Source organism: Siniperca chuatsi, linkage group LG5, assembly GCF_020085105.1.
Source record: "Siniperca chuatsi isolate FFG_IHB_CAS linkage group LG5, ASM2008510v1, whole genome shotgun sequence".
NCBI classification, from domain to species: Eukaryota; Metazoa; Chordata; class Actinopteri; order Centrarchiformes; family Sinipercidae; genus Siniperca; species Siniperca chuatsi.
Genome location: NC_058046.1, coordinates 7,711,687 through 7,739,566, shown reverse-complemented (window position 1 = coordinate 7,739,566; position 27,880 = coordinate 7,711,687). Strand labels below are relative to the sequence as shown.

The following is a 27,880-nucleotide window of genomic DNA, read 5'->3' as shown; positions in this document are numbered from 1 at the left end:
CTTTAATAAACGCAATTTCTACGAGCCATAAGCCATTGTTTGTTAAAAGTCACCAGCTTGACAGAATGAGGCGTGACTATTAGCGAGCCGAGTAGCCGCGGCTAGTATAGAATTGGCTAACCTTGCTTACCTTCATGTATCCATACTTAACTTTTACATTTTAAGATGGCAAAAGACATCAGTTAATCAATGACAGACAGAGATCACTTCATCAAACTTGCTGTTGTTGGCGACGCTTAATTTAAAAGATTTTCTATTGTAAAACTCTACCAGTAACGTTACGACTCTAGTCACAAACTGTCTGCGACTCACAACGCCAGAGTGGGTCCACTTCATTACTATCCTTACATACGCTGGTGTTGTATCAGCTATGAGAAAATGGACGTGTGGCGTGAGAGCGTGTGAAAAGTGTCAGTTGTGTGAGTCCCACAGTCAGTGCGTGAGAGTTGGCAACCCTGGCCATGGTGGTTTCAAACTCTAATAGCAAAACTGCAGTAGATTATGTTCGAATATGGAGAGTAAACCCTGGGGACACATTTCAAGTCAAAAGCGTGCTAGCTGTGATGTCAGGACTTTGACTCTATATTAGAATTTAAATAATGAACAGTATTTTTTCCCCTCCTTGTTCTAAAAGAGATGTGCAGTGTTTTGGGGTTGAACTGCTCGTACAGTACAGCCAGCTAAAACAACCAATTACATCATGCCTGTTAAGCAACCATTTTCATTTCCTGTCACAGACAGTAAACACTCCATTAGGCTACGTTATGTTTATGGCTGTAATCTTTTGCCTCCTTGTTCCAGCTGGTTTTGTAGGATGAAGGTGGTTTTTTTGGTGAGGGTAAAAGTCATATTATACCTTGGGACAGGTTATGGAAGCCCATTTCCTTTAGAGGAAAAAAAAACTAATTAAACATAGGAATGACTGAAATAGAAAGACTCATGGTAAGTCAAATTATGAGATACTTCTTCTTCTTCTTCTTAGTAAAACTTATGAGATACTAGATCAAAATTTTTACTTACTAAGTACATTCATAACTACTGCTCCTAAATGCTGCAAAGTCAAACATATGAGTAAGTAAGTAAGTTAGTAAGTGAACATTTTGACTTACAATCTCTTAATTTTGACTCACTATTGGATAATTTTTTACTTTTGACTGTTTCACAACTATGACCTTTCTTCAAGTCAAATCTTTGTGACTTATCATGAGTAATCTATTCTTTTTTTCTTTTCCTGGCAGAAATGGGCTTCCATAGCTTTGTGAGAGTTACATTTAGAGTGCCAGTTTAGTAGTACAATCCACATCCTGACTCATGGGACTGATCCAACCCACGTACAGAATCAGAATATTCAAGTTAGCTTTAATTTGCTGCAACAATCAGAATTATAGGCCTCAAAAATCTAAATTGTAGGCCATTAAGCAAACAGACACTAGACTGTCTTTCTACCACCACCTGCAGCCATTATCAACCATAATTTACAAAATTATCTGAGCGTCTATAATCTAACAATCATGATATCTATGCCCTTTCACATGTCTTCTTTGGTTAAACACACAAGGCATACAGTATCTGAATGCTAATTAGATATACTAGTTGTTGCAAATGACACATAGCTAACTTTGTGCATTTTGTTATGTCACCTTTTCTGAGTGACTCTTCCGTAAATAGTCACCTGAGGAAAGAGTAAATTCATAATTACAGCTCCTAAATATGTGCAATATTTTCAAAGACCACCTGTACCTTCAACATTTTCCAAAGGGACCCGTGCCAGGAAAACAAAATACCCAAAGTGCGTTCATTTCAGGCGGAAAAACCCCATAAAGCTGTCTTTTTTGCATAAATATATCATGATAACATAATAAGTAGGCGGCCACAGTTCAAAGCCGCCCCCTGGAGTGAGTTAAAATGTCGACCCAGAGAATAATCACTAATGTACTGGAGTTACAAAGGGCATGATGGAACAAACCAGGGAGAATGACAGTAGTCAGTAAAAGCTGCTATTATAAATGAGTAACCAACCTTCAATGACTGCTGGCTTGATGGATCCACTGTTAATTTTCCAGTAGACTGTTTGAAATAATCAAAGACGTGTAGTCAAGGGATCAGGAATCCTAAAGACTTTGGTGATCCTCTGACCTTTCCTCTAGTGCCACCATGAGGCTGAAATTTGTGGTTTTGAGTGAAATGCCTCAACAATTGTTGGATGGATTGTCATGAAATTTGCTTCACACTTAAACTGTAATCACTTTAGTGATCCCCTGACATTTCATCTAGCACCGCCATCAGGTCAAAATTTCAATTTGTCCAATACCTTTTTGTCCAAAGAACTCTAACCCTGTTGGTGTAGACTGTGGTGTGATGTCTCCAGGAATGGAGAATCGATCAGAAAATACAAAAGTTACAGGAAACTTGTGTACTTAATTTGCGATTGGCAGCAGTGTTAAGCTTTAAGGTAGCTAAAATGATCTTATTCCACTGTGACAGGATTATGCATTCGGCGTCAGCTTGTTCCAACTCCTCATTGAAGCTGAGGGAAATATTAATATATAAACCAATGACTCCATGTTTTTATAGCTGCACCATTCTATCAGATGAAAACATTGTAGATGCGTTGTGCATCATTTTACACACATTTCCCTGAAATTCACCCTGGAATATTTGGTATCTTTGGAAACTGTGGATCTCCACTGGAATTAAAAATAAAGTTCTGTGGATTTGAACAGTTTGGCTGCACAGCATGAGTTTATAATGACTGGCCCAGTGGCAGGTCAGTGGGGTTTGAGGGGTCAAAATATATCACTTCCTGTGCAGCAGAGGCTGTTTCCGACCAACAAGATCTATCTGACACGTTAACAGCAAAGCTTACATTAAATGTAGAACCAATTCTGTGTTATGTCGAGATCAGATGGATTACCATGAAATTTACATAAGATATTCAAGGTCCCTAGAGGCAGTGTTGTGCAAATTCACACCTCACAATTTCAGCTCACACAGATTAAAATGAACTAGTTCACGTACATTTCTTCTGTTTTTTTCCTTTACAAAATGCTGTGAGTTTGACTTGGGTGGAGGAACTTTGCGGCTGTTGGCTTGTGGTCTTACCCTTTAATGATTTCTTGTGCTCATCTTTAACTCGTAGATATTTCCCAAGACTGGTCGGATGCTTCAGATCGATGTGTCGTTTCAAAAAAGTGTGACGCATCAGATTTTGTGACCCAAAACACCGGCATGCTGGGTGCCATAAAACATGATGCTCATGTTTACGTTCATTAGTTGCAAACGGATACATTCAATACAGCGTTCACCAAAAACATGAGTGTGTTCAATGAACTGCGCTCTTTGAGCATGTTCATGCACAACACTGCCTGGGGATACATTCTAACAGTTTTGGTGATCGTGTGACTTTTCCTCTAGCACCATCAGCAGGTCAAAGTTTTAACTTATCCTGTCAAATACAGTATGTCATACTTTGGTTTCTGACCAAATACCTTCAAAAGTAATGACATCCCCATCTGCCTCAGCCGTACTATGTGTTAAGTGCTCATTAGCAAATGTTTGCAAGGCAATACGCTAAATCAGCACGGTGATCATGGTAAACATTATACCTCTTAAACATCAACATGCTAGCATTATCATTGTGAGCATGTTAGCATGCTGAATGAGCATTTAGTTCAAGTGCAGCCTCACAGGGTCACTAGTCAGGCTAGTTTTACAATAAAACTCGTACATGCAGGCTGAAATCGGTCCTCTCTCACAAAAAGTCAGACTACCTTCCCTTCCAGACTGTCCTACTTATTTTTCCAATGATAATTTATAATGGTTTTGGAAGGCACTGACAAATGATGCTGTCCAGCTGATAGGGGTATCAGATCAGAAAATGACTCAATGTGTCGTTCTAGAGGGCATGGACAAACGTATTTTGCCGTTTAATGTGGAGGACTTGTGATACACAAATACAAATACACAAATACACAACCCTCCCCCTTTTCTGTTCCCTCTCCCTACCTTTTCTTTTAATTTCTTTTTTTTTTTTTACATCCCCTTAGTACTAGTTCACTGCAAAAATAGTACATTGCCAACATTATGTATACTCTATAGTATATAGGGTGGATTTGGGACAAAACTGCTCATTTTCATGTGAGATGTTTGAAATCGCATGACAGTTTAAAGAAAGTGTGCATTACTGTAAACATTGCTTAGGTAATGAAGATGCACTTCAGAGGAATGAGTAAACTCCAGTGTGTGTGAAGTTAAATTCTAGTGAAAGTGAGTTTAGGTGGGTTTACCCGCCCCTACATCCTGGTCATAACTTTGCTAAGTAACAGCTGCTTGTGGTTTATTGGGGGAGCAATTTATGAAATTCATTTTAAATTGTTGGCTTTGGAAGCAGGAGAGGCTTTTTGAGCAACAACTGAACTTTTAACAGGCTGTTGTGATGTATTTGGCTGATTCGTAGCCATGAAGCTCTCTCTTCATGCATCAGCTAAAGTGCTGTACTGCGAAGAATTTGTTGTAAATGTGCCTTATAAGTGTTGCAAACAGGGAAACCCGCCCAACTCAGTTTGCCTGCAGTTTTATATGCGGAATAGTTTGCTATGTTTCAAATCTTCATGGTAAGAAGTAGCAAACTGATTGATGTCATGTAAATTTGGTTTGTGAAAAAAGATTACACAAATTAATGCTATGTGGGAATGTAGAATGGATTTCTTTTGTTTTTGATGAGCTGCATAACTAACTAAGAATGCAGTGGAAACCAGTGAATAACTTAAATATAACTATAAATATATATAAATATAACTTTTTCTAAATTTTTCAGATTCCTGTTGAAAGCATCTACCAATAGTTAATTCCCCTCAAGAATCAATCATCCCAAAGCATTTTTTAAAAACGGGTCCCCAAAGTTGACCCAGCTGCTTCCATTGCAGCACAACTTCGAAACACCCTCTGTGGTTATTTCTGAAAGCTCTTCATGGTTTTTAATGACCAATCATAAATCCTCATTTTTTTCACCAAATGTTTTTACAACTTGTGGCTGGTCACTGGTGATTGATAGTCAGTGAAGTGCTCCCAAAACAGCACAGCCATGTTGACACTGGCACTAAACAAGAGGCTCGTATTTGCTCACATCCTCGCCCAAGTCCACAGGCAAAGGGGATAAGACTCAGTGAGAGGTTTCTAAAGAGGAAGAGGTTTAACTGCCTGCTGAAAGCTATGAATTAAAATCAGAGTGAATCAAAAATCTGCCACTGCTGGAAAGAGACGTGATTTTTTCCCCCTCCTTAAGACTAATCCCTTGTGCAACACAAGCCTTATTTGATTACAACTTTATGTGATCAGGCTGAGGAAATACACTCACAGATCAATCCATGTTTACTGCAAATATTTCCTCACCTTCCTCAGTGAAGAATAAGAATCATGCATTGCAGGAGTCCTTTCAGGGATCCGGTCCAGGACTGCAGTAATATAGTTACTGGAACAGCAAACCTACAATGACATCATCCTCTTAAAACTAATGGCTATTATTCAAAAACATATGGCCACCGGCCACATGTGTAGTCCATCCCACACCCCCTCCTCCTCCTGCCCCTTTGTGGACTTGTGTGAAAAAGAAAACAATTGTTTCTCTGTTTTATTTTCCTGTCAGGTTATACCCTTCTCCCCCAGGATTTCAATGGCTGTTATAGTCGTAATCGCACGCTGCGAGCGGCACTAGCAAGAGGCAAACAGCCTGAGGTTCTGGGTGGTTAACAGCCAGAAGATTGATATGATTTATCTGCCAATTTGACAGTGATCCAGAATTCCAGAGGAACCTGGTCTCTAACGCAGTGTGCCGACTCATCCCTCTTCCTGAATCCTGCAGACAAGCCAGAGACATTATGGTCTGCTCTGTAGCTCAGGGTCAGCAAAAGAGCCAAAAACACTTCTGTATTTAAATTACTTTGCATTAATTTGCAGTCACACATTCTGGAGAAGCTCTAGTTATGCTTATGTTGTATTTTAGAATTTCCAAATCCAGTCCAAACTGTGTTAAAGAGGATGTATTTCATATTTGTTACTACAGGAAATCATTTTAATGTTACATTCTAAATGTACATGTCCCTGCTTTATGATGGTTCATATTATGGCTAACTGAGCTGCCTACACAAAATCTTCTAAAATGACTCTTTTAAGTTGCTGGCTACTGATGGGGCACCATAAAACAGAGAACACAGCTATACCATTAAATACATGGGTAGTTTTATAGCAGTTGGGAAAATGGCAGCAGCTTTGAAGGCACATGCATGGATTAAGAACAGAGAAGTGCCTCACTTTTTAAAACCTTAAGGCTCAGCCATGGTTCAGAGATCCATAAAACGAAACATTTGGACCTGGTGAAGAGAAAAAAAAAAGAAAGTCATGTTACGATGGCATATTTGCTGCCAAATATTTGCACTATAAGTCTTAATAACACTTTATTGTTTCCTCCTGTTAATGTGAGGATGTGGTGTTGCATCTTAAATAGACAGTGGTGTCCAAAAGTTCCCCAGATGTGTCTTTGAAACGCAGAGCGGAGAAAGAGAAAAGTAGAGACTCCTCTGGTATAGAGTTATTAGTCAGAGACAACATTCACTGTGTCAGACGTCTCAGACGTCCTTGTGAAACAGTTTTCTGAAATGTTAGGGTGCTAAAGTTTAAACGGAAATAGTACTAGAATAGTGTGGGCAAAATAACACCAACATCTGTACCATTTAAATGATAAGACCAGCATTATTCTATTTTTTTCTTACTGTCAAAAAATCACATGAAAAGACCAAAAATGCATTAGTCCTTTTATCAGTACTTTCCAACTTCCCTACACTGTCTGTGGCATTCAGCTCAAAGCCAATTGGTTCCTACTGAAGATGTAATATTTTAAAAAAGGTTCACAAATGTAGTTCTAGTTTAAAAGAGGCTCAGTAAATTCCAAAATAGCTGGGCACTGTAGCTTTAGCGAATGTTGCTCAAACAGGAGTAAATAGTGCATTTGTTCAGGACTATTTTGGTGGTCTATTGAGTATTTTCGGGCAGCAGGACGGTGAATGTGGGACTGAGTCAAAATACAAAATACAGTATGTGTGTGTTCATTGTAATGACGGAACATGTCACCCAGTGCAACAGTGTGGCTCAATGGAGCTCTGTGGCACAGAGGAATAAGATATATCAGGCTTTGGACACACAAACAATACTAGTTAGTAGGCTCTATTCATTGCTGGTTTTGGTATTTCATGGGGTTGTTGAGAATAAAAAAAATATTGTAATATCTGCAGTTTTTAAGATTTAATGTCTGGGGACACCGGTGGTAATGGAAAGTGCATTTTGCTGGTACAAGTCCCAGAATTTAGTTTGAAATAACATGTGTATCGACCACTAGGGGCAGCAAACATGCCTACTCTGAAGTCAACAGAAGACAATCAGCTTGTATAGCTCCAGTGCAGCAAAAAAAAAAAGCATATCACGTTTGTTTCAATAAAGCAGACTGTCTTCTGCTTTACCTTGATTGAGCTAATGCATCTGATTTTGTCTTTTGCACTGGTCCGGTACATGCATGCATCATTTCTTCTTTTTAGAGCTTTTTGGCTGGAAACAAAGCTGATAAGAGCAGTGAGAGTGAATCAAAACAGCAAAGCTGCGGGCTGTAAAACCAAAATAATGAGATAAAAGACAATGAAATTGCTTCACAGAGCAGAGTAGAACTACAGAGTTGGGTCATGATTCTGTGTGAGTTCATTACTACAAGCGACACCTTTCACACTACACACATTTGCACTGATCACTAAATATTGTGAGCTACATTTCTGACTATATTATTTACCAGCTGTTGAGCAGTCAACATGCACTCAAGGAAATGTTGGTCTTCATCAGGCCAAAGGTATATGCTTAAACAGAAGGACATTTATACAGGTTCTGGTTCACATTTAACTGAGAGCTCTCTATTAAATCAGCTTTTCCAGTTGTCAACTTAGTAGCATGTTATCACACAGACTGAAATCAAGTGCGTGGTATTAATATTGGAGGGATAATTTAATACTTTCCTAGCCTCTGACGTGGAACCAATCAAAATAGTACTTCATCAGCTTTGTCAATTTGAGGTTTTCAGTGAGACGACGATTCCAACAGGATGTTTTTTGCAGATCATCTCTTAATAGGACAAAGCTGGATCTTGGCCCCAGGTTTTCTGGGGCTCTTTTGAAGGCAACTGAAGTAATGATTAGAAAGCAAAGTCCACATCTGAGATATATTTTCCAATACCAAAGTCATTACTAGAACCAGATGGCTAAGACATTGGTCTGTTTGATACTTCCTGGTTTTTAACAAGCCTTTTTATTGACAGAATGGTTTCATGTTTTGTTGTTTACGCATGTTGTACTGACATGATAGATTTCAGCTCATAAAAGTATTTACATTAAAACATTCATCATCGAGTTAGTCAAATCTTTGTTCCTTGTGCAGGGAAAATACAAGCTGCCTCTGTCAGTGTTTTAGATTCTGTGCATATTTGCATGTTACTGTTCATGAATCAAATGAAATAGCACGGGAAAGTCATGCCTGTTCAGCGTGGAAACCATATCCATCAGCACAGACTTTGTGAAAACAAATCCCTTTTTACAAGTTTTACAGTTCATTAGACAGTGCTGCCTTTTGGTTATGAAAGCATTTAAATTCACTATCAGCATGAGCTGTTAATGATGTATATCTCAGGATTAGCATTTACACACCACATACCAAGGCACCAACAGCTTGTGAAACCACAATGAACCTGAATCAGAAGACACCCAGACAAGAATCAGAGAGATGGGGGGGGGGGATAAAAACATGCGATCTGGCAACGTGATGCTTTATCTTTCCAAAAAGCGTGAAAATGTTAGTTTGGCATAGCTAACAAAAAGTGCTCTCTGTTTGACATGATTGGTTGTTTTGGCAGTTCATACTCTACTTTGTTTTAACAGCATCACACATCATGTGCAGAGACCTAAATGATAGTTTACAGAAAGAGGTTCCACAGTCTTTGTAAGACAGTTTTAAGATGCCATATGTTTACAAGTAACTAACATAGTTAGATATAGCTCTTATGCACACATAAAATAGGGATTCTAAAACTCAATTTACCTTATGCAACTAATGAACTTTTAGATGTAGGCTGTATTTTCTCTCATCCTAGTGGATGATTCATTCATTCATTTAGACCCTGGTGATATTCCATATACATTTCACTTAATTGATATGATTGATATTATATTATGATTAGATGTGATATAAAAGTATTCTGCGATGCAGGAAGTTGTCTAGGTGACTGAAGCAGCTGTAGTGGGAATGATGCCACACTAGGTTTGCTATATGTCAGTTAGTTTGTGATAATTTGATTAAATATACATTTGTTTCAGGACATGTCATGTGGTATGTAAGCCTGATATCTACGGAAATGTTTTAAAACTAGATCTTGACACTGGGCTTTAATGTGCTTTAATGGGGTAATTTAGCTAACACATTTGTTATTAATCAAATCACTGCAAAGTAATTGCTCCACAACCATGACCCTTTGGAACCCTGAGGTCCTGGGGCAGTTTCCCGCCTGATTTGTAATCCAGCCTTGCGCTAGTGGCTAACGTCAGCTTGCTAACATGTTCCCAGTGACAATGTTAATGCTGATGTTGGCAGGTATGACAAGCCCTTTCCACTTTGAGTCTTTTGAATTCCCCTGCATATTTGCATGTTGTTTATAAAGTCCTACAACCATGTTCATAATCTTTGTTGTACTTGCTAAGTAGCACGAAAGATAAAGTACAGCTGAGGCTGATGCGAATGCCACTAGTTTTTCTAGTAGGCCTATTTTGTCATAAACCCAAATAGAACAAATTTTGGCCTTGATGATTAAAGATAATTAGCTAGAGGAAAAGTCATTAAGATACACTGTCTAGGAGCCATAAATGTCTGTACCACATTTCATGGCAATCCAACCTGTAGTTGGTGAGATATTTCACAGGGCCAAAGTGGACCAACCAACCAACATTGCCATGTCTATGTAAATCCATGAAAGAAAACTAAATAATATAAGAGACACATTCAGTTTTCCATATTTATGTAAAACTTGTATGTACATGTAATAGGCAGCAATGCACCGCTGTCAATCAAATCTGAAACAAAATAGTGCTAAAATGGGCCAGCAACACTTAAGCAAAACAAGCCAGAACACAGTGTTGGCAAACTTCTGCACTTTTAAACATGTATGACTACAAGGTGTTTTTCATTACCAATGAATACTGATTACTGCAGTTAGACTGGATGTAGAGAGACAGAAAAGTGTTACAAATATTTAGCCAAATGTCAGCTGACAATGCACGACAAGAAATCTGCCACACAGGCCTACATGCTATCTCATGATGTAGATTGGTGGTTATGATTCTCTAAATTATTTTCAAGTAACAAAAAAGAAATGTAAGAGTGAAATGAAGAAAATAAAAGGAAATTATCAAAATATTGGTAGTGCAGTCTTTAGTTTGACAGAACAATCAGCTGACGGCAGCACTCTCTCATACTTCTGTCAATAACTTATTCAACAGGAACTCTGTGTGGAGCTGCTCTGTACAGTGTGGCTTTTAAAGCTCGAAATAACTTTACCTACAACTGCCAATTCTGTAGTCTAATCATTGATTATATGATTTATTATGATATGATCAGAATGAGAGATTTAACAGAATAGTTGAACATTTTTCTTGCTTAGATGGGAAGATCAATACCACTCTCATGTCCCTACGCTAAATAAGCTGGGGCCAGCAGATGGTTAACCTACATTAGCATAAAGACGGGAAGCAGGAAGAAACCACTAGCTGTCCAGAAAAATACACCTACCAGCACCTCTGAAGCTCACTAATTAACAGATTATATTTAATGTATTTAATCTGTACCAAAACCAAAATGTACAAACAACAATTTATGGGTTTTTAACTTTGGACAGAGCCAGGCTAGTTGTTTCCCCTTTATGCTAGGCTAAGCTAACTGTCTGCTGGCTCTAGCTTCATATTATGTACAGACATAAAACTGGTATCAATCATCTCATCCAGCTCTTAGTAATAAAGCAAAAGTGTATTTCCCAAAATGTCTAACTATTCCTTTGATCAAAATCCACTGACCTGTTGAATGAAAGTGTGTAACAAAGTATCTACATACACAAATGATTTCAGTGAGGAAGGGCTTTTACTACAATGTCCTTTTCTTAAGCAGAGGGGGAAAAAAGGAAACTCAACCCTTTTTTTGTGGTGTCATCACTCACCACATTCAACTAAAACTTAATGGACATTTCAAAGTATATCTGTAAATATACAAAGATATATAGATATATAAACAGGACAATAGAAAGCAAAGTTTGGGATTTTAATGCTTGTGCAAGTTCATATGTAGGATGAGATGCGACCAAAGGAGGTGTGTGTGTGTGGGGGGGGAGGTCATATTATTTGAAGACGTTCTCGAAGGTGGGACATTTGTAGGTCTTGAGTTTCTTGATGGCCTTTTTGAACTCTTTGCTGGACTTATCCCACTTGTGGATGCCTGTGAGGAGGTACTGCTTATCCACCTTGCGGCCCATGATTAGATACTGGTTTCCCAGGTTGTCCAGCTGCTGGCATGGGCAGTCGGCGCCGTTCTTCAAGTACAACACCAACGTCTTCAAGTCCTTCTTCTTCAGGTTCCCCGCTTTCAACATCTTCTTCCTCTTCTGCAGGATCACCTTTCGGTCCATGTTTTCTCGCCTCACCTCCTTGATCTTGGTCTTGAAAGCTGGAGCGGTGGAGAAAAGAAGAAAAAACAGTTACCACGTGCTTAAAGGCAGATGAGTTCTTGTACAAAATGTTTGGTCTAATCACACTGTTGCCTCTCAAGACTGCTATTTAATATTTTATGGATACAAAAATGGCAGACATGCACAGTGTGTCACCACAAAATGAAACATGATAATGGGTATCAGTGGCAAGTCAGCACCATCTCTTCTGGGACAAGAAAGTATGCTAATGTGATTCAGTAAAGGTATACTGGTTTGGTAAAACAATGCGCACATACTTTTCCCACTCTTTACATCAAATGGTGTGAGTCTGCACTCTTCTTCTAGACTCACAGCCAATTCTTTCTGATTGAGCACCATTCATTCTCACTGGTATTGAGTTGCACACATTCACACCACAACAGATGATGGCCACCAAACATACACAAAATACATAAATACGGTAGATAAACAAATACATACTAAAATCATGCATTAGCTAGATTGTGGTAGATTACTTGCCCCAGTGCTTTATACTAACTTTCTGGCATATTCCTTCACTGTGTTGAATAGTTTTAGGTGAATAGCATTATTCAAAGCAAGAGTAGCCCTTTCATTGTTATAGGGGTGAGCTATGGATCAAATTCTATATCCTAGTATATGTAATTTTATACCCATATATGATGTGATATAATACATTTTGTGGAAAATTGTTGATGGATAAAATAACCAGAAATGAATGTCTGTTTCTGGCAAATCCAGCAAAGTAAATACCTGAAAAATCAAAGTATTTCACCACACTGATGCAAAAATCATACAGAAAAAAATATTAAAAGACAGTCCTGATCATTGATTTGTCAACATTGGCCTAATAAACCCAGAGAAATTAAAGGGTATAAACGGGATAGCAAAATCTCTCACAGTAGACAAATGAATATCATCTGACAATATACAGTATATCACCTGTTATATAAAATAGTTTTTTTATTATATGGCCTGTAGACTTCAAAATTTAGAAAATTAAATACCATACACCTAATTTATTTTAGGCACTGAGGCCACTGTGAACTAAAGGACAATAATGGACAATATACAGTATTTGTGTGTTTTTGTTCAAAATGTAACATGTCACACTATGGTCTAACTGATGCTGATGAGGCCAATACAGATATCAATAATTGAGAGTTTAAAAATCCGATGATGAAATCGGCTGATTTTTTTTTTTTTTACATAAACATTTTTGATAAGGATCACATAAGTTTGTTTTTTAAAGAATTGTCACCAAGATATGCACTGAGCGGGATATTTTACAGTTGAGAAATAAACCTCAAACGTACAGAATCTTTGGCATTTCTGTACTGCAATTTCTTGTCACTTATTGGTCGACATGTACTGTGATACATGAGCAATAAGCTAGTATCAGCCGATATACCGGCCTGGACTATTTATTGGTCTAGCTTTACGTACATTGCACCTTATGTGGAGGAATTTTCTCTTGTTTAGTCAGTATGATTTTAAAATAACACCATGCAATCTGGTTAAAGACTGTTAACTGAGTTTTGCTTATGCTCTGTATAGGTGTATATGTAGTACTTTTGTTGCAAATCTTGCTGATGCAGAAAAAACTTTGTTTGATCTTTGTAACTCTGGGTTTTAGGCTAATACCAGCACATAATGAAATATTTGGTTCAAAGATTGTCTGATACTAAATCCAGATACCAAGAGCCATGCTTGGCATCAAAGACCAAATGAAAATAAAGCCACTTAAATTTGTTTTTCCTAGACACAGAAAAAACATTAGATCTGTCTAAAGAAGGAAGATAACGTGTCAGTTATTTTGTCCAATGACCTTAAATTTACTTTCTAAATCATGTTTTACTTAATGAAAGTGATGTATCTGTGTGGTCAGGATTAGCAGTTGCTTGACAATGATCAGAATTATCTTGCTACAGTGAATTGGTGCACACCTTCATTTTTGGCTTTTACCTCCCTCTGAATCTAAGGCTGTTTTTCAGATTGACCATAATACTCCTGATCTTTCACTAAACTCTTAACCTTCTAATCTCTCTGTTTCCTCAAGTTCCCCTTCTGAATCAGAGCACGAGTCAGACTTTGGTGGTCCAAATCTCCATATGCCTCCACGCAGTGCGTCCTCTCATTTTCCACTGACATATAGTGATGTGTGTGCGGCACAGACGACCTTGTGACACGGCAACGCGCGAGAATAAAAAACAAAACGCAGCATGCTATGTCCAATCTAACTGACAGAGCTGGCGTCGGGATAAATCACTGAGTCATGTCGGAGATAAAGTCTTGTGACCTACAGTGCAGGGAACAGCCTGATTGAGCATGAATCATTTTCACACTCCAGCAAAGATCTGGATTGATAAAACTAACTTCTGTCTAATTTTCTCCACAGTTTTAGACTCCAAATCCCTCTTGACTCACTTTTCACAGAATTGGGCTTGACATAAAAACCAGAATTGGCACTTTAAGAAACTTCCAAACGTTTCATCTCTTCCTTTGCGCCCGTATCTCCCATTGCTAATTAAAGATGTTGAAAAAGAGCCGCTCTGTTTTTCCCAGTATTAAGAGTGCACATGGTAGGGATTAAGACTTTTATCCTCTGTCCTCTAGTCTCTCAAACAGTCTCGAAGAGGAGGCTTAGTGTTCAGTGAAATCAAAATGGGCAACATTCATAATTAGTGAGTCATAAAAGAGAAGTCCTGGCCCACCCCCGAAAGGACTTCATCTTGAGAAATCCTCAATCCTCGATAATCCCTTGACGCTATGAACTTTCTTTGCACCTCGTGTTGTTTGAGGGCTCAATCTCTTCAGCAACAGCGTACAGTAAGAAGTTAACATCAAATAATTGAATTGTTTGGTTGTTAACAATGCTGTCCTTTGCTTATGGCTGGTGAAACTGTCCCTGTATCCACATATAATTATAATGTGCAATAGCGCAGGGAGATGTTTAAACGACAGTTTTCACCGGTGGTGCTGCTACATCTGTATGCTCCTATTCTCCCTGTACAGGATGTATCAGACAACTGTAACGCTCACTCGCACAGTAGGCTGGCATCGTGTCTGAAGCGGTGTGATTAAAACAAAGCTACTGTGCTGAGAGAATAAAGGTATTTGATTGAACCAGCCCAGAACTCAAACATTCTAGCAAGAGCTGCGCGATACTTCTGAAATCACTTTAAGGATATTAAAAATAAAAATAATTCTCTGGTATCCTTAAATATCCTCATATAACAAAGGTATACAAGATCACATATAAACACTTCAGTTTACTTGAGTATTTCCACCTTTTGCTACTTTTAATTCCACTCCGCAACAATCTGATTGTTTAATTTATTACATTTCACAAGAAGAAAAAGAACACATTTGAGAGAAGTTAGAAAAAATACTGATACTACACTAAATTTCTTTCACAATTCTGTCTTTCTTATCCGCTTAATCATCTTGTCACCCCTCAGGTAGTAATAAACGGTATAAAGTTGTTAAAATTAGCTCCACATTGATCAACTAACAACATTGAAATGCTGCTTACACGTATATAACATTCTGAAAAGAGCCATTCTGCATAATGAGAACTTTTAGTTTTGAAACTTGAAGTACATTTTGCTGATAATACTTCTGCACTACAGTAACATTTTGAATGCAGGACTTTTACTTGTATTTACTTGTAAAACTGGAACCACAAATAAAGCATATTTCTGTTCCACAAAATGGTGTTTATTTTGTCACAGTTTCCTCTAATCTTTAGCTTATTTCTAGTGAATTATTGAATAATCTCTTCAGGCCTCTAAAAAAAAAATAAGGGTGGGAGGGGGAAATTACTTTTTCATTAAACTAATCACAACCAGTAGACATATGCAACCAGTAGAATTTCAGCGGTAGAATTGCTATTCCCAAATTCTAAAAACTAGATTTAGGTATTTATGTTACGTTAACTTGACTGTAAATTGATTGTTCTTTTAATAATCCCAAATAATAGTGTTGAAATTGTCATTTTGGTGACTCCTCTATTCTATTCTGGTCCATGACCCCTGACCTGATTTCCTCTGCCGGTTCAGAGTCACAGACAGGACCTCCAGCTCCCAGGGTGTCATAAACCCAGCAGGAGGGTGTGTACTGCTCCCCATTTGCAATAATGGAAACACAACTGATCCGATAAGCTGAACTGATCAGTCCTCCAGCGCAGGGCTGCCCTGTTGTTTGCTGCATCAGCAAAGGGAAGGAGCAATTTGGCAATGACAACAAAGTGAGCTGTCCGAGGCAGAGGACAGTTTTAATTGAAGGGTGCTGGAGTTTTTTTGGGACAATGAGGTACCGTAAAAACTTAAACACGGAGATAAATTGCGGTGGGAACAGTGTTGAGTGGGATGGGCTGTAAATCTGTTACCAGCTGAGGGCCGCAAATAAGATGTGTGTGTCTGTGTGTGTGTGTGTGTGTGTGTGTGTGTACGCATGTGTGTGTGTGTTTGTTAGAAGGAGATTCATCAGGATTTTGGTGAAATCTGGGAATGTCAGTCCTAAAAACTAAAACTAAGACTAAAACAAAAAAGTGCTGGACCTGTTGCTTGTTATAATAACTCTGATGTATTAGCTTGAATACACACATCTAACTCAGAATTCTTTCCTCCTCTGCCAGAACTTCACATCCAACCACCTTAAGTCAAAAGCTGTCTTGTCGCGGTATTCTCTGCTTTTGTCAGGATCGAACCACATGGGAAAGTCAAATGCGCTTGTGCAACTGATGGGAAGCAATTATTCAGGGCGTCAAACGATAGAAACACTATTATTACAAAAAACAACTTCACACTTAACTTTTACCTTAACTGAGAACAGACCTTTCAAAACTTCCAGTAAGTGAGGCTTTCAGTGGACAAAAATGCTAATTCATTGCCAGGGTGGGGATATTTTACACATGATTGGTCCGCACAGATTAATAAAGACTTCAGTGCAAGTCACTGATTCATTCCTCAAGCCTCTCTGTGGTTTTCCATCCCCCGTGTTCCATTGAGAAGAGTAAGAAATCAATGCATCATATATATATTCATATCTGTGGGTTTGTCTGCTCCTAAAACTCCTACTACCTATCATGTCCATGTACTTCCAGTCAAGTCAAAACCAGCAGCCTGCAATCAGGATGATGGTCTTATCTTTTGTTGCTAGAATAAAACACATCATGATTAAAGCGTGGGATTTTTTATCCATCTGCATATTTTCTTCTTCCCCAAGACAAGACATTAACTCATGTTTGGCTTCAGCTGCTGTCCGATATGTTTATAGTTGGAGTTTTTTCCTCAGACCAAAGCTGAATTCCATCGGCCTACTGGAAAAAGTAACAAACAAATCTTTAGCCTAGCTGGTGATATAACCACTGATGCTATCTCTTGTCAGGCTGTGCATTAGTTGTTTACCCGCTGTAATCAACCCAGATGCCACACTGACTCACAGCGACGTTTGTTGCATTCCAGAGGAGGTTGGCCCCTTGTGGGTTCGAACCTGCAACATAAGCAGCTCAGTGTCTCATCCTCAGCCTGATACTAAATCTGTCTGTGTACCCTCACATGTCAGCTGGTTAGGGGGCTTATGACAAGCAAGCAAAACAACATCTGTCTTCATCCGAGATGAAACAAGCCAATAATGTGCCACTCTCCTCTTGGCAAACCAGGACGCAGACTGAAAAAGGCGAGTCCCATCACCGCAGCATAAACAACAAGGCAATTCGTTAAACAAATGTAACTTTAAACTTTTTCTGAGAACTGGAAGAAAGTCTGTTTCCAATGTGCATCCAGTCTATGTTTGCTCGGCATGGCACCTGGAATTCAAGCTGCCACAAGTTTTGGTCCAGCCAGCGAATAAAACATGAAAGCGTAACATCTTGCATCTTGTGTGCATCATGCACATATTATTCCTGGAAGTCCTCATAACTGCAAATCAGTTGATGTTTGTTTTTTAAATTGAACTGAAAGCTTCCAATTTCTTTTTAAAGTGCAAGGCTCGTACTGGGCTCCTCGTGCAAAATTTCCAAATTTCAATCAAGTGCCCCATCAGCTAAAGATGTTCCTTTTTTCCTGGTTTGTTAATGTTGTTTTCAGTCTTGTTTCCAATCCAACTGGACTGAAGACGCTCTAATGAAATGAATGTGTGAAACCAGCTGTAACGTGCATTGTCTTATTTTCACGAAAGGTGATCCATCTCTAAAATGTCCAAATATTCCCTGACATGTACAGAAATGTTCCCTAATTCCCTAACATTCTCTTTTGGCAATATGCCTCTCTAGATTTGCCCATATTATAAAAAAATTCCATAACCACTGGCAACCTAAGAACATGACTCTAGAGCCCATGAAACTCCTTCAAATTGTGACTGTGTGGTTGCTGATTTGAAAATGGAGCTGTTGAAATATAGACTTTTTAAACCTGCAATAACAGGGCAGCAGAAACAAACTGTGAACACAACTTTGCCATCTCATCACCTTTTAAGTTGGTATGATGAACTTGCAAGCAAACAGTCGCTTATTTACATATCCAGCAGTTATGGAGCAACATTATCATTCATTTGGAGTCCAATATTCACTCTCCTTTAGCTCTGTCTTCGGTCTCCACCAACTCCTGAGGGAAATATTTGGCTCTTTAGCCGCTAAATGCTCCACTATGTTCGCCAGCTAGTTTCTAACTGTGTCTGTCTGCTATTCGCTGCTCCGTAAAGCCGAGGGGAGCTGCAGATTCAGGCGATGATTGTCTGTAGGTTCATCACTACGAGCGACCTCTTTCCCACTGTCCCACTGTTACACATTCTAATTTGATACATCTTTAATTGAAAGATGTAACTGCTTTAAGATACAAGATAGTTTCACAATTTGGGGCAAACATGTATTTCACTCGGCAAACTGTTTTTGCCACTAATGCGGAAGAAAATAATACAGTTTTGTTTACAACCTTAAAACGTTTTAAAAACATTTGACAGGGTTAAAAGAAAGGCTGTATCTGCCTGAGAATTCATCTACTTACTATACAACACACAATATGTTTTAATCAATTCAAATGCAGCCCAACCTATTGAGAGGGCAACAGGGCATGCAGTGGGTCAGACGGCTCTTAGGAACACCCATCCCTTGAGTACAAGACATGGCCTGTTGAGCTTACACATTGTGAATTTTGAATTTGAACAGATCATTACAGATCCAATTTTTTATTTTTTTCCACCTTTGAGCTGTGATTTAAATATCTAATAAAAAGTGACAGCCCTACTACGGGTTAGTCTTTATTAGCCTACATTGGCCAATATATTACGCATTGTTCCAGATGATTATTTACACGTGCAGATATAAAACACACTTTGTGAACAAAAATATATATTATTTATATGTATGTATACATATGTAGGGTTTGTCATCCACTGGCATCATTAACCAACACAGGTTAAGGGACAACTAAAGTATTTAAAAATATATATTTATATATATTTGAAACAGGTGTTATTAAAGAAAAACAAATACAAGGTTCCTCATTAACTACCTCATTTAGGAAGACATTTAATGCGGATTACCCCCATGTGCAGAAGGTATTCTGCAACAACAGTCCACCCAGACAGCAGAACAAACATCCCACTTTACTACTGCGAGGACCTGCCACATAAAGACTTTAATGACCCCAATTCATTAGTGACAGAACATCTTCCTCTGCCAAACCAGACAGGCCTGGTCCATCTGACCAAGAGACAAAACCTCACATGTAACTTTTACGTAAAACAGAGATGCTCATTGATTTAACCAAGAAAGCTGCTGGCATGAAACAAGTCTATGGAGTTCACTGGGGTGGAAATGGCCAAGTACGGCCAGATGTCAAGGTGCACTTTACATACTTTAAGAATTTATGGACAGTTTTAAAGCTTGAAGATGGAAGATACAATTGATGCAATCTCATGCTGCTCTTCTGATTTCATGGCGTGCTGTGATACATGTCAAGGCGTATCAGAGTGGGGTGTGTGGACAGTATTTCGCATGTTGTGTTGGCGCAGTGGATTTTGAGAAGACACTTACCGAACTCGCTGGCACACATGTGCTCCAGCATGGCGTCTGTTTTCATTTCATTGTCACATGGAGGGCAGATGTCGGAGTAACCTGTGGATAAAAGAAGGGGTATGGTTTGGAAATCTGTGGAAAAGAGGCAAAATATCATATTGCAATAATACCAGCAATGAATCAGTCACATGGCTTTATGGAATTATTCACATCGCTACCCATTTGGGATGTGGTCAAAAGAACTAAGAAAGAATTAAGAGGGAAACAAAAGTCATTTCTCTTTTAAAATGAAGAGTTAAATTCATAAACAATTCACTTAAATTCCAATTTTAAATGATTTATCCTGCAAATCTCTACACACACCTAACCTCTCTCTGCATGCAGTAATCCTATCTAGTGTCTGGTGTCAATCGCCTGGTCTCTAAGGCTTCGTACGCTCTGATGACCTGACCTCAGTGAGGAATGTCTTCAGCTTTTATAGCCAGCTGTAACTAAGAGCTGCAGTAAACAGTCTTCCTCACTCTCTGCTACACTTAGACATTTTTCAAAAAGGATCTTTCCATAATTCTCAACAGTGATATATACATCCTTAAATGCAAAAACAAATTATTAGATATGTGGAAGGAATAAATGGTAATGATATTCAATCCAAGCTCAAAGAAATGCTCTGACATTCAAAAAAAAAAAAAGGTAATAGCCAACTCGAAGACAAAAACCCGACTGAAGACAAAGAGCCAAAATGTGTTTTTGCCAAAAAGTAATTCAGTCTAGAGGCATATCTGCGAATATTTTACCAACACGATTTTTCAATTTTTTCTAATACCACAAATGATCGCTTCATGCCAAACAGCTGAGTTTACTTTCCAAACAAACTTGGACCTGCAATGCGATCGCAGCGTCCTGCAGCATTTAATTCAAACCGACTGCATTTCAATGTCACAGCGTGGCTGTGGATCGATTGAGCACAGGGGTAAGAAAAGGGAAAACAAAAAGTTTTCTCTCCGTTGCCAGTTGTCCATTACATGTGTTTAACGAAAGCTTGTGAAAGTAACACCCAGGTGTAAAGAGCTTGTGAAAACAGACACTATTTACAGAGTCACAGGGTCCCTTTGCCTATTTGAGCCTGGTTCTCCTTTAAATCAATTATCACCAGCCTGTGTTCAGCAGTGGCGTGGTAAGTCCTGTTAGCTGACCTCTATTAACAATCATTAAGGAGAGCGGCTGAGAAGATTAGGCTGCTTTTGTTTGCCTTTTTCAACCTCAAGATCAGATATTACCACTTTCCCGTAGAGTATTGATATCAAAAAACGATATTCCGTGGCACGCCGTGCTCGGCTCTAACAGGCCTGACTTTGTGTCCTGCGGGAGAACGCCGACTAAACCACCATCAGCAGCGCTGACAACAAATGACAACAGGTGACGTCTGGAGAGCGTGGAGCTCTGTGTGGTCCCCCTAGCCCTGAAAGGGTGTCTTTTTCAGAAAAACGGGCCTCCGTTCATACCACCATGTCAGTCAGTAACACACACTCCTTCTACACACACACACACACACACACACACACACACACGGGACATGTTCACTCTACAGATACAGTGAGCACTGTGTAATTGCTGGAAGATCCACAGTCCCTCCATTTATAGCCAACACGTTCAGCAAAAATGTCTTCAAGTGGTGCATTTACAGCTTAAGATTGAAATATAAGTAAGTTGATGATGTGATGATGGAAATTCCCCTCGATTTGATGGTTAAAGTAAATGAGGTGGTTGTACTTTCCCTTCCCTGGCATACACCTCACCTAGGCGACCAGCAGGGACACTGAACCGAAGCTTCAAACCAAACCTCTTCCGAGACTTGTTGCTTTTGTGCATTTTTCAGGGTTTCTCTGGTATTTGTCAGCTTGGCCCATCAGGTTAGTGCTGGAAGAACTTTATTCTGGACTATGTTACTACATCCCCCCTTCACTGATGCTGCATGAGGTGTCTGACTCTGCTTCATACCAACACACACACACACACACACACACAGTCCCAACAGGTTTGGGGAATCTGCAGCCAATGAGCCATTAGTGATAGATGATAACTGGGAGCAGGGAGGGGGGGTGGGGGTTGCCATGTCCTTGGGAGCTTTGTTTAGAAACGGCTGGCCCCGCTCACTTCCAGACTGGATTTTAATATGCGTTATTTGGACAGTGTGTTTTTCAAATTATGTCTTCGTTTTTCCATCTTTTGTCCGATTTAATGCATTTGTCAGTGACGGCACGGTAGAAAATGGGAATTAATAGATGCAGGTATTCACTTTTCAGTGCTGGACTTCCTCCCAGCATTGTCCTCCAGTTCAACAAACACCTTGAAATAAATGAATACCATCTGTTAAAGCTTTTTCAATATTACAACATTACTCCAAGTCAACAATGAGCAACTTCACGTTCACATCGAAGCCAGAAGAGTTTATACAGCAGATTATAGACTAAAAAGAAAATGTAACCACATAAGACTTTCTTTAAGGAGCATGCGAGGAGGAGGTGGGTTGACATTGTTAAAAAGGGATCAAATCCAGGGTTTCACGGCTGATTCCGCCCAAAAGGTTGTATTTGGTTTGTTTGTGTTGGGATTTGCATCTGCAAACACACCTTCACCCCTGAAACAACATTCTCAAGCCCATTTAACTACACGGGTGTCGACTTCTACACAGTGGCAAAAGTGGTGGCTGTTTGTTTTCTCAGTCAGGTAGTTGCTCTGAGTTAGGTAGTTAATGCTTGGTTTTATTAAGAAATCCCAAATGGCTGCATTGTAGCCGACTGACAGAAAATAAATTGCTAACCATTTCATTTTAAAAACAGATTTTGATTCATTTATCAAGCAAAAAATGCCAAATATTTGCAGCTTCAATGTTTTGTCCGTTAGTCAGACAAAACAAGCAATTTCAAGACATCAAAAGGGGGACACTGACTCATGTCCTCTGTATTTTTCTGGAAATGTAGGGTTTTTTTTTGGGGGGGGGGGTATGTTCCAAAATGAAAGTTACACATGGTGGTTATTCAATAGTATACAGTATTTTTAGACTTGATATATATTCAAATCTGACTACTTTTAGGCCACTTTGAAGCCACCTTTAGACCTCGATGGAAGTACAATTTACTAAATATATAACTGAAAACAAATCCCATTGTCTGGTCAAAATGTTCTGCGGAGGGGGGATGTTTCAGAGGGGCCTTGGGCTCATGACCTCAGTATTTCTAAAATTCTACTGCTTTGGCCTTTGGCTGCTTTGGTGGTTATTTCTCACTATTTTCTGGCATTTTATAAACCAAAAGATTAATCATTGTTGAAAATAAAATAATATATTGCCTGCATTAGTTAGGCTACCACCACTTTCTGACCAGAAAGGATCTCTCCCCTCATCAACTTGGCCACCATCAATATACTCTTGAGTCAGGCATTAAACGCACAGATCATTTCCCTGTGGAGCTGCTCAGTGGACACCAAAACACTGCTTTTACTGCGCAACTACATTTAAATGATACGTTGCTGTAAAATAGCATGCAGACTGAGTTGACTTCTCTTGATAGTTTCAAAAAAGTAACAATAAACACTTCTAAATTTAGGAACCCATCAGTGAAACACACCCGTCAAGTGTGAATTACCTGTCGGATTGGTGGCCTCGGTCGCATTGGGCGGCGTCATGGCAATGCACACATCGTCTTGGGGAAACTTGTCACAGGTGAGCATCTCCGGCCAGGGGAAGCCGAACGCCTCCATGATGGGGTAGCAGCCGTCCCGCACGGCCTCGCACAGCCAGCGGCACGGGTAGATGCGCTGATCCAGGCACACGGGCGCAAAGAGCGAGCAGAGGAAGACCTGCGTGCCCGGGTGGCAGTTCTTGTGCACCAGGGGCACCCAGCTGCTGGCCTGCTGCTTCACCTCGGCTATGGTCTCGTGTTCCAGCAGGTTGGGCAGCAACATCTGGCTGTAGCCCACGCTGTGACAGAGCCGCAGGTCTTCCGGGATGTCCACGCACTGGGGAGGCTTGCCGTAGTTGGGGCCGCCGCTGTATGTGTCCGGCCTCCAGCTGAGGTACTCGTATTCTGTAGCTCTGCACGCTGACATGAGCGCCACTGTCACAGCCAGCCGGATCGACCCCCAGAACGATTCAGAAGCAGACCTCATGTTTTCTTTTTGCAACAATAAAATTAGTAAAAGAGTAATAACAAGAAACAAATATAGAAATAAAGCTCTGATGATCGACGTGCGTAAAACGTGTTGAGTTTCTGGCTTGAGTAAAGTCCAGGAGCAGTCTCCTCTGGCTGCAGATCCGTCGCGCTCCTCTGGTGCGTCTGGCTCCTGCTAGAGTTCGGGGAGGTAAAGCGCTCTGGCTGTGCGGAGCTCGGAAACAAGAGGAGGTTGTAAAGTGCGCTCCGGCCAATCGGAGTGAGTCTGCGCCTTTTGGCACTCCGCTGTCAGTCAAAAAGCTTAATTACCCAGAATGTAAAAACTCTCCAGGAGCCTCCCTGCCCCTCATTTTACTCCCCTGCTTGCACTTCCTTTGTCCAAACAAAATACCGAATAATAATAAAAAAAGGCAAATTGAGGCACGCATATACTATAACCTTGGGATTGTGGTTAATACATGACTTCTTATGCAAATTGTGCGGAATAAAATTGTATTATGGAGCTCTTCTTGGACTTGCTTTCATTCCAGTACCCAAAGTGTGGTGCAGGGAAACACATGAGTCCCTGTGGATGATGTGTGGATGATTAAGGAAGCCCCCCCCACTCAGTAAAGTGAGGAAATCCTTAATTAACATTAAATTAACTAGAAATATCTCGACAAAAGAATGTATAAGACGGATAGCCCCAGTTTGTGCCTCTCATGTGTTACTATTCGAGTCACAGAGCGAAGCATCCATTTCACTGAAAATAAATACCCGGCAGTGTTTGAAAAACCCAGAAGATTGTTTAACAACTTACTGCTGTTCTGAAGCTATTTCCAGAATCCTCAAAGACTTTTCTAACCATCTGGATGAGACAACGTTTTTGCAAATCTTCTGCACCATAAAAAAGATTTTTAAACCCTCTCTCAAGTTGCGATTGTATAGCTGGAAATAATACATCGCCTTGCTCTTTTTGGGCATAATTTCTGTTTGAAAATAGAACAAAATGTAAAATAACATCAATATAGACAAATAGAAATGACAGTAATCTTTTAAAAGAGCGGTTCACATTGTACAAATTGAGCAGGGAAATATGTCATTTCCAAGAGGGGAAACTTGGGAAAATCTTTTTTAACTGGCAAGACAAATGTTTTTTCATCCAGATGGTTTGAAGAGCCTTTGAGGATTCTGGAAATACCTCCAGAACTGCAGTAAGTTTTGTTAAACTACCTTCTGAGTTTTTTAAAGATTGCATGCCTTTATTTTAGAGAATCCGATGCTTAGCTCTGTAACTTAAATGTTATGATAATACATGAGAGGCACAAACTGGGTCTAGGACTTGCTTTCATTCCAGTGGTTCCCAGAATGTGTTGCAGGGGACACACTGAGTCCCAGAGGATACTGAAAGAAGCCCCCCAAATAAAATGAGGAAACAGTATTTTCACTAATATTTAATTAACTCTCCCTGCAAGAGAATGTAGAAGATCAAGTTGCTTTGATCAAAGTTGAAACTTAAGTTCTGAAGTGCCGAGCCAAGTCATATCTGACAAAACAACAGTTGTCTCGAGGAGCTCTTGTGGACATTATCTTATCAGATAGGGATTGGTGATCTAATACAGCTCTGTTTGTGCTTGCTGGACATGCAAACGCTGGGGAAGTGCCCTTTTATCCAACCTAATTACACACTACAGGCTAAAGTCAATTTGCTGAGCCTCGAGTGTCCATCTCCTCCCAGCTTTGCCCCGTTCCGTGATAAGACTGAAGGTGTGAAATCCCTCTATTTAAATGTAGTCCAATTTGCATTCCATTGTGTTGGTAACAGTTCTCGCAGAGCAACAGAAAAAACAAAGCACTTAATTTGATTTTAAGTGTGGATGCAGCAAACACAGACCTTTTAGAGCAATAGCTTTGTTGAACTTATTTATCAGCTGTCTCCACCGCAGAGGACACTACTCACCTAGACATTTTCTTCCTCTTTCGCTTCTTGAACTGAGGCCAGGAGAAAACATTCTGCAACAGCATGCAGAATGTTAAATGCATTATGCAGTAGAGATGGATGGTGACAGATGGCACCATAAACAAAAATTGAGTGTGTGCTGGGTGCAAAAGTTGAAATGAAAAATGAAGGTGTCAAAAAATTGCCGTAAATCATTTTGGAGCTATAATCAAATCAGAATCAAGGCAACATGAAATGTGAAAAAATAATACAACCTTAGATTGCTCATCAGTTAAATTATCCATTAACACGGACCTCTGCTAAGCAATCTGCATGCCAAAGTGGTGATGTGTGTTGAAAAGAAGGCCAGCTGATTCTCCAAAGTACTTTAAAGATGACACTTCTGTTAACCTTTCAAATAAACAGTGATGGTTTAATAAGGGTGGCTGTGTTTGTGGCGATGCTACACAGACTGGTTTATGGGCTGATGGCATCCAACAACAGTTTGTGCATAGATGGTTGCTAAAGCAAACTTCAAATTCCGGAGACAGGACGTTTTTTTTTTTCTCCAGACTAGACCTGGCTTTGCTCAAATGCATGAGGAAGCCTCCTGTCAGCAGTGATAGGCCCTCTAAAAACCACCAGAGGTATAGAAAGAAGCCAAAACCTCAGCGAGACAAAGAAATGCAGCGAGTGGAGAGGTTTGCATTTACTTTCCATATGAGTGTAAAGCAGAGAAATGGAGAAAAAAAGCCTCTGCAGACAAAACCAGGCGTGGATGTCACTGTTATCACTACCACGTTCACTTTCCAAACTTTGTGCTTTAACAGTGAGTGACTAACAATAGAGAGATTAAATATTTGGACTCTCAGGCCTCTGGGAGGATGGAGTTTCCCAAAGACGGGCCATCCATCTATATTCACCGGTGTTTAAAGTCACAATCTCGCGTACATGCGCATGTATTGCCATGAAAGGGCATTTTGGCCCCGGCTGAATGAACATGTATGTCATTAAGCATTTATCATCAGTGAGCGCTGGCTAAACACTGGATCTGCTCCAGAGCACGACGTCAGCCATAGACTGACGAGGCTGTGGGCGAAAAAGCTGTAACCATATGTTAAAATATAGAAATAACAAGCACACCTGCTTTTTGTCAGTTAACACCGGGAGAGCGCAGAGAACTATGTGAGTTTTATTCTTGTACTGTTTGGCATCATTTTATTTAGTGACATATTGTGGACTGGTTTCATTTTGTTTTCTCGGAACTCACTTGAGACATGATGAAGGATGTGTACCTGACTTGGCTTTCCATGAGCAGGTTGTAAGAGGGGTTGTCATGGAGAAAACATAATTGCCACATCGTGGGTGATACTGATTCTTGACATTTAAAGACAATCATTAGCTACCTGGCTAAGAAATTTTAGCTACCTTTGAGAGGAGAAAGCATGTTCCCTCATATGCATTTGTGTGTTTCATTGTGTTGACACTACAAAGACACACAAAAGACACTTCTTGGAGATGGATTGGGGAAAAGAGGGATACAGCCAGGAGGGGCTACGACGCCAGGCTTTTTGACCAGCCTTTGTGCCCAGCCTTTGTGCCCACTCAAAACAAGTTGAACATTTTCTTTGGCTCTGTTTTTGGTCTCTGCCAACTCCTGAGGGAAATATCCAGCTCTTTAGCTGGTAAATGCTCCACTGTGTTCACCAGCTAACTACAGTATGTCTGTCTGCCGTTTGGTGCTGAGCAGGTGCTGTGTGCAGGGGTTGAAAACAGCTGCCTGCTGTGTCTGAAAACGATGCCATGAGAGCGGTGAGAGTAAACCAAAACTTGTTGTGGGCCGGGCAGCTAAACAATGAAACTCACTATAAAGCTCCATAAAGCCGAGGGGAGCTGCAGATTCAGGTGATAATTCTCTGTAGGTTCAGCACAACAAGTGACCCTTCTCACATTGTCACATTGTTTTCACATTCAAATGTGAT

The 27,880-nt window shown here is 39.8% G+C and overlaps 1 protein-coding gene across 2 annotated transcripts; it reads right to left on the bottom strand.

The window, feature by feature from the left end:
- Positions 1 to 10,079: 10,079 nt before the first annotated feature.
- Positions 10,080 to 24,283, bottom strand: sfrp1a (secreted frizzled-related protein 1a). 2 transcript variants are annotated; one of them, XM_044195698.1, is made up of 3 exons: positions 23,456 to 24,283; positions 19,830 to 19,943; positions 10,080 to 11,790 (listed from the first exon to the last, which is right to left on the bottom strand). In XM_044195698.1, exons 1-3 carry the CDS (start codon positions 23,976 to 23,978, stop codon positions 11,465 to 11,467), a joined length of 963 nt encoding a protein of 320 aa, XP_044051633.1. In that variant the 5' UTR covers positions 23,979 to 24,283; the 3' UTR covers positions 10,080 to 11,464. The 2 variants fall into 2 exon arrangements, with proteins under 2 accessions (XP_044051633.1, XP_044051634.1); XM_044195699.1 differs by having other exon boundaries at positions 19,830 to 19,910; positions 23,456 to 24,259.
- Between the last annotated feature and the right edge of the window lie 3,597 nt (positions 24,284 to 27,880).

Bases quoted from the DNA above. Each gene is read 5' to 3' on its own strand.
- sfrp1a (XM_044195698.1), bottom strand. From the start codon at position 23,978: ATGAGGTCTGCTTCTGAATCGTTCTGGGGGTCGATCCGGCTGGCTGTG. The intron at 19,944-23,455 runs GTAATTCACACT...TCTTTTCCACAG, and splicing joins CGAGGCCACCAATCCGACAG to ATTTCCAAACCATACCCCTT. The intron at 11,791-19,829 runs GTAAGTGTCTTC...CCACCGCTCCAG, and splicing joins CATGTGTGCCAGCGAGTTCG to CTTTCAAGACCAAGATCAAG.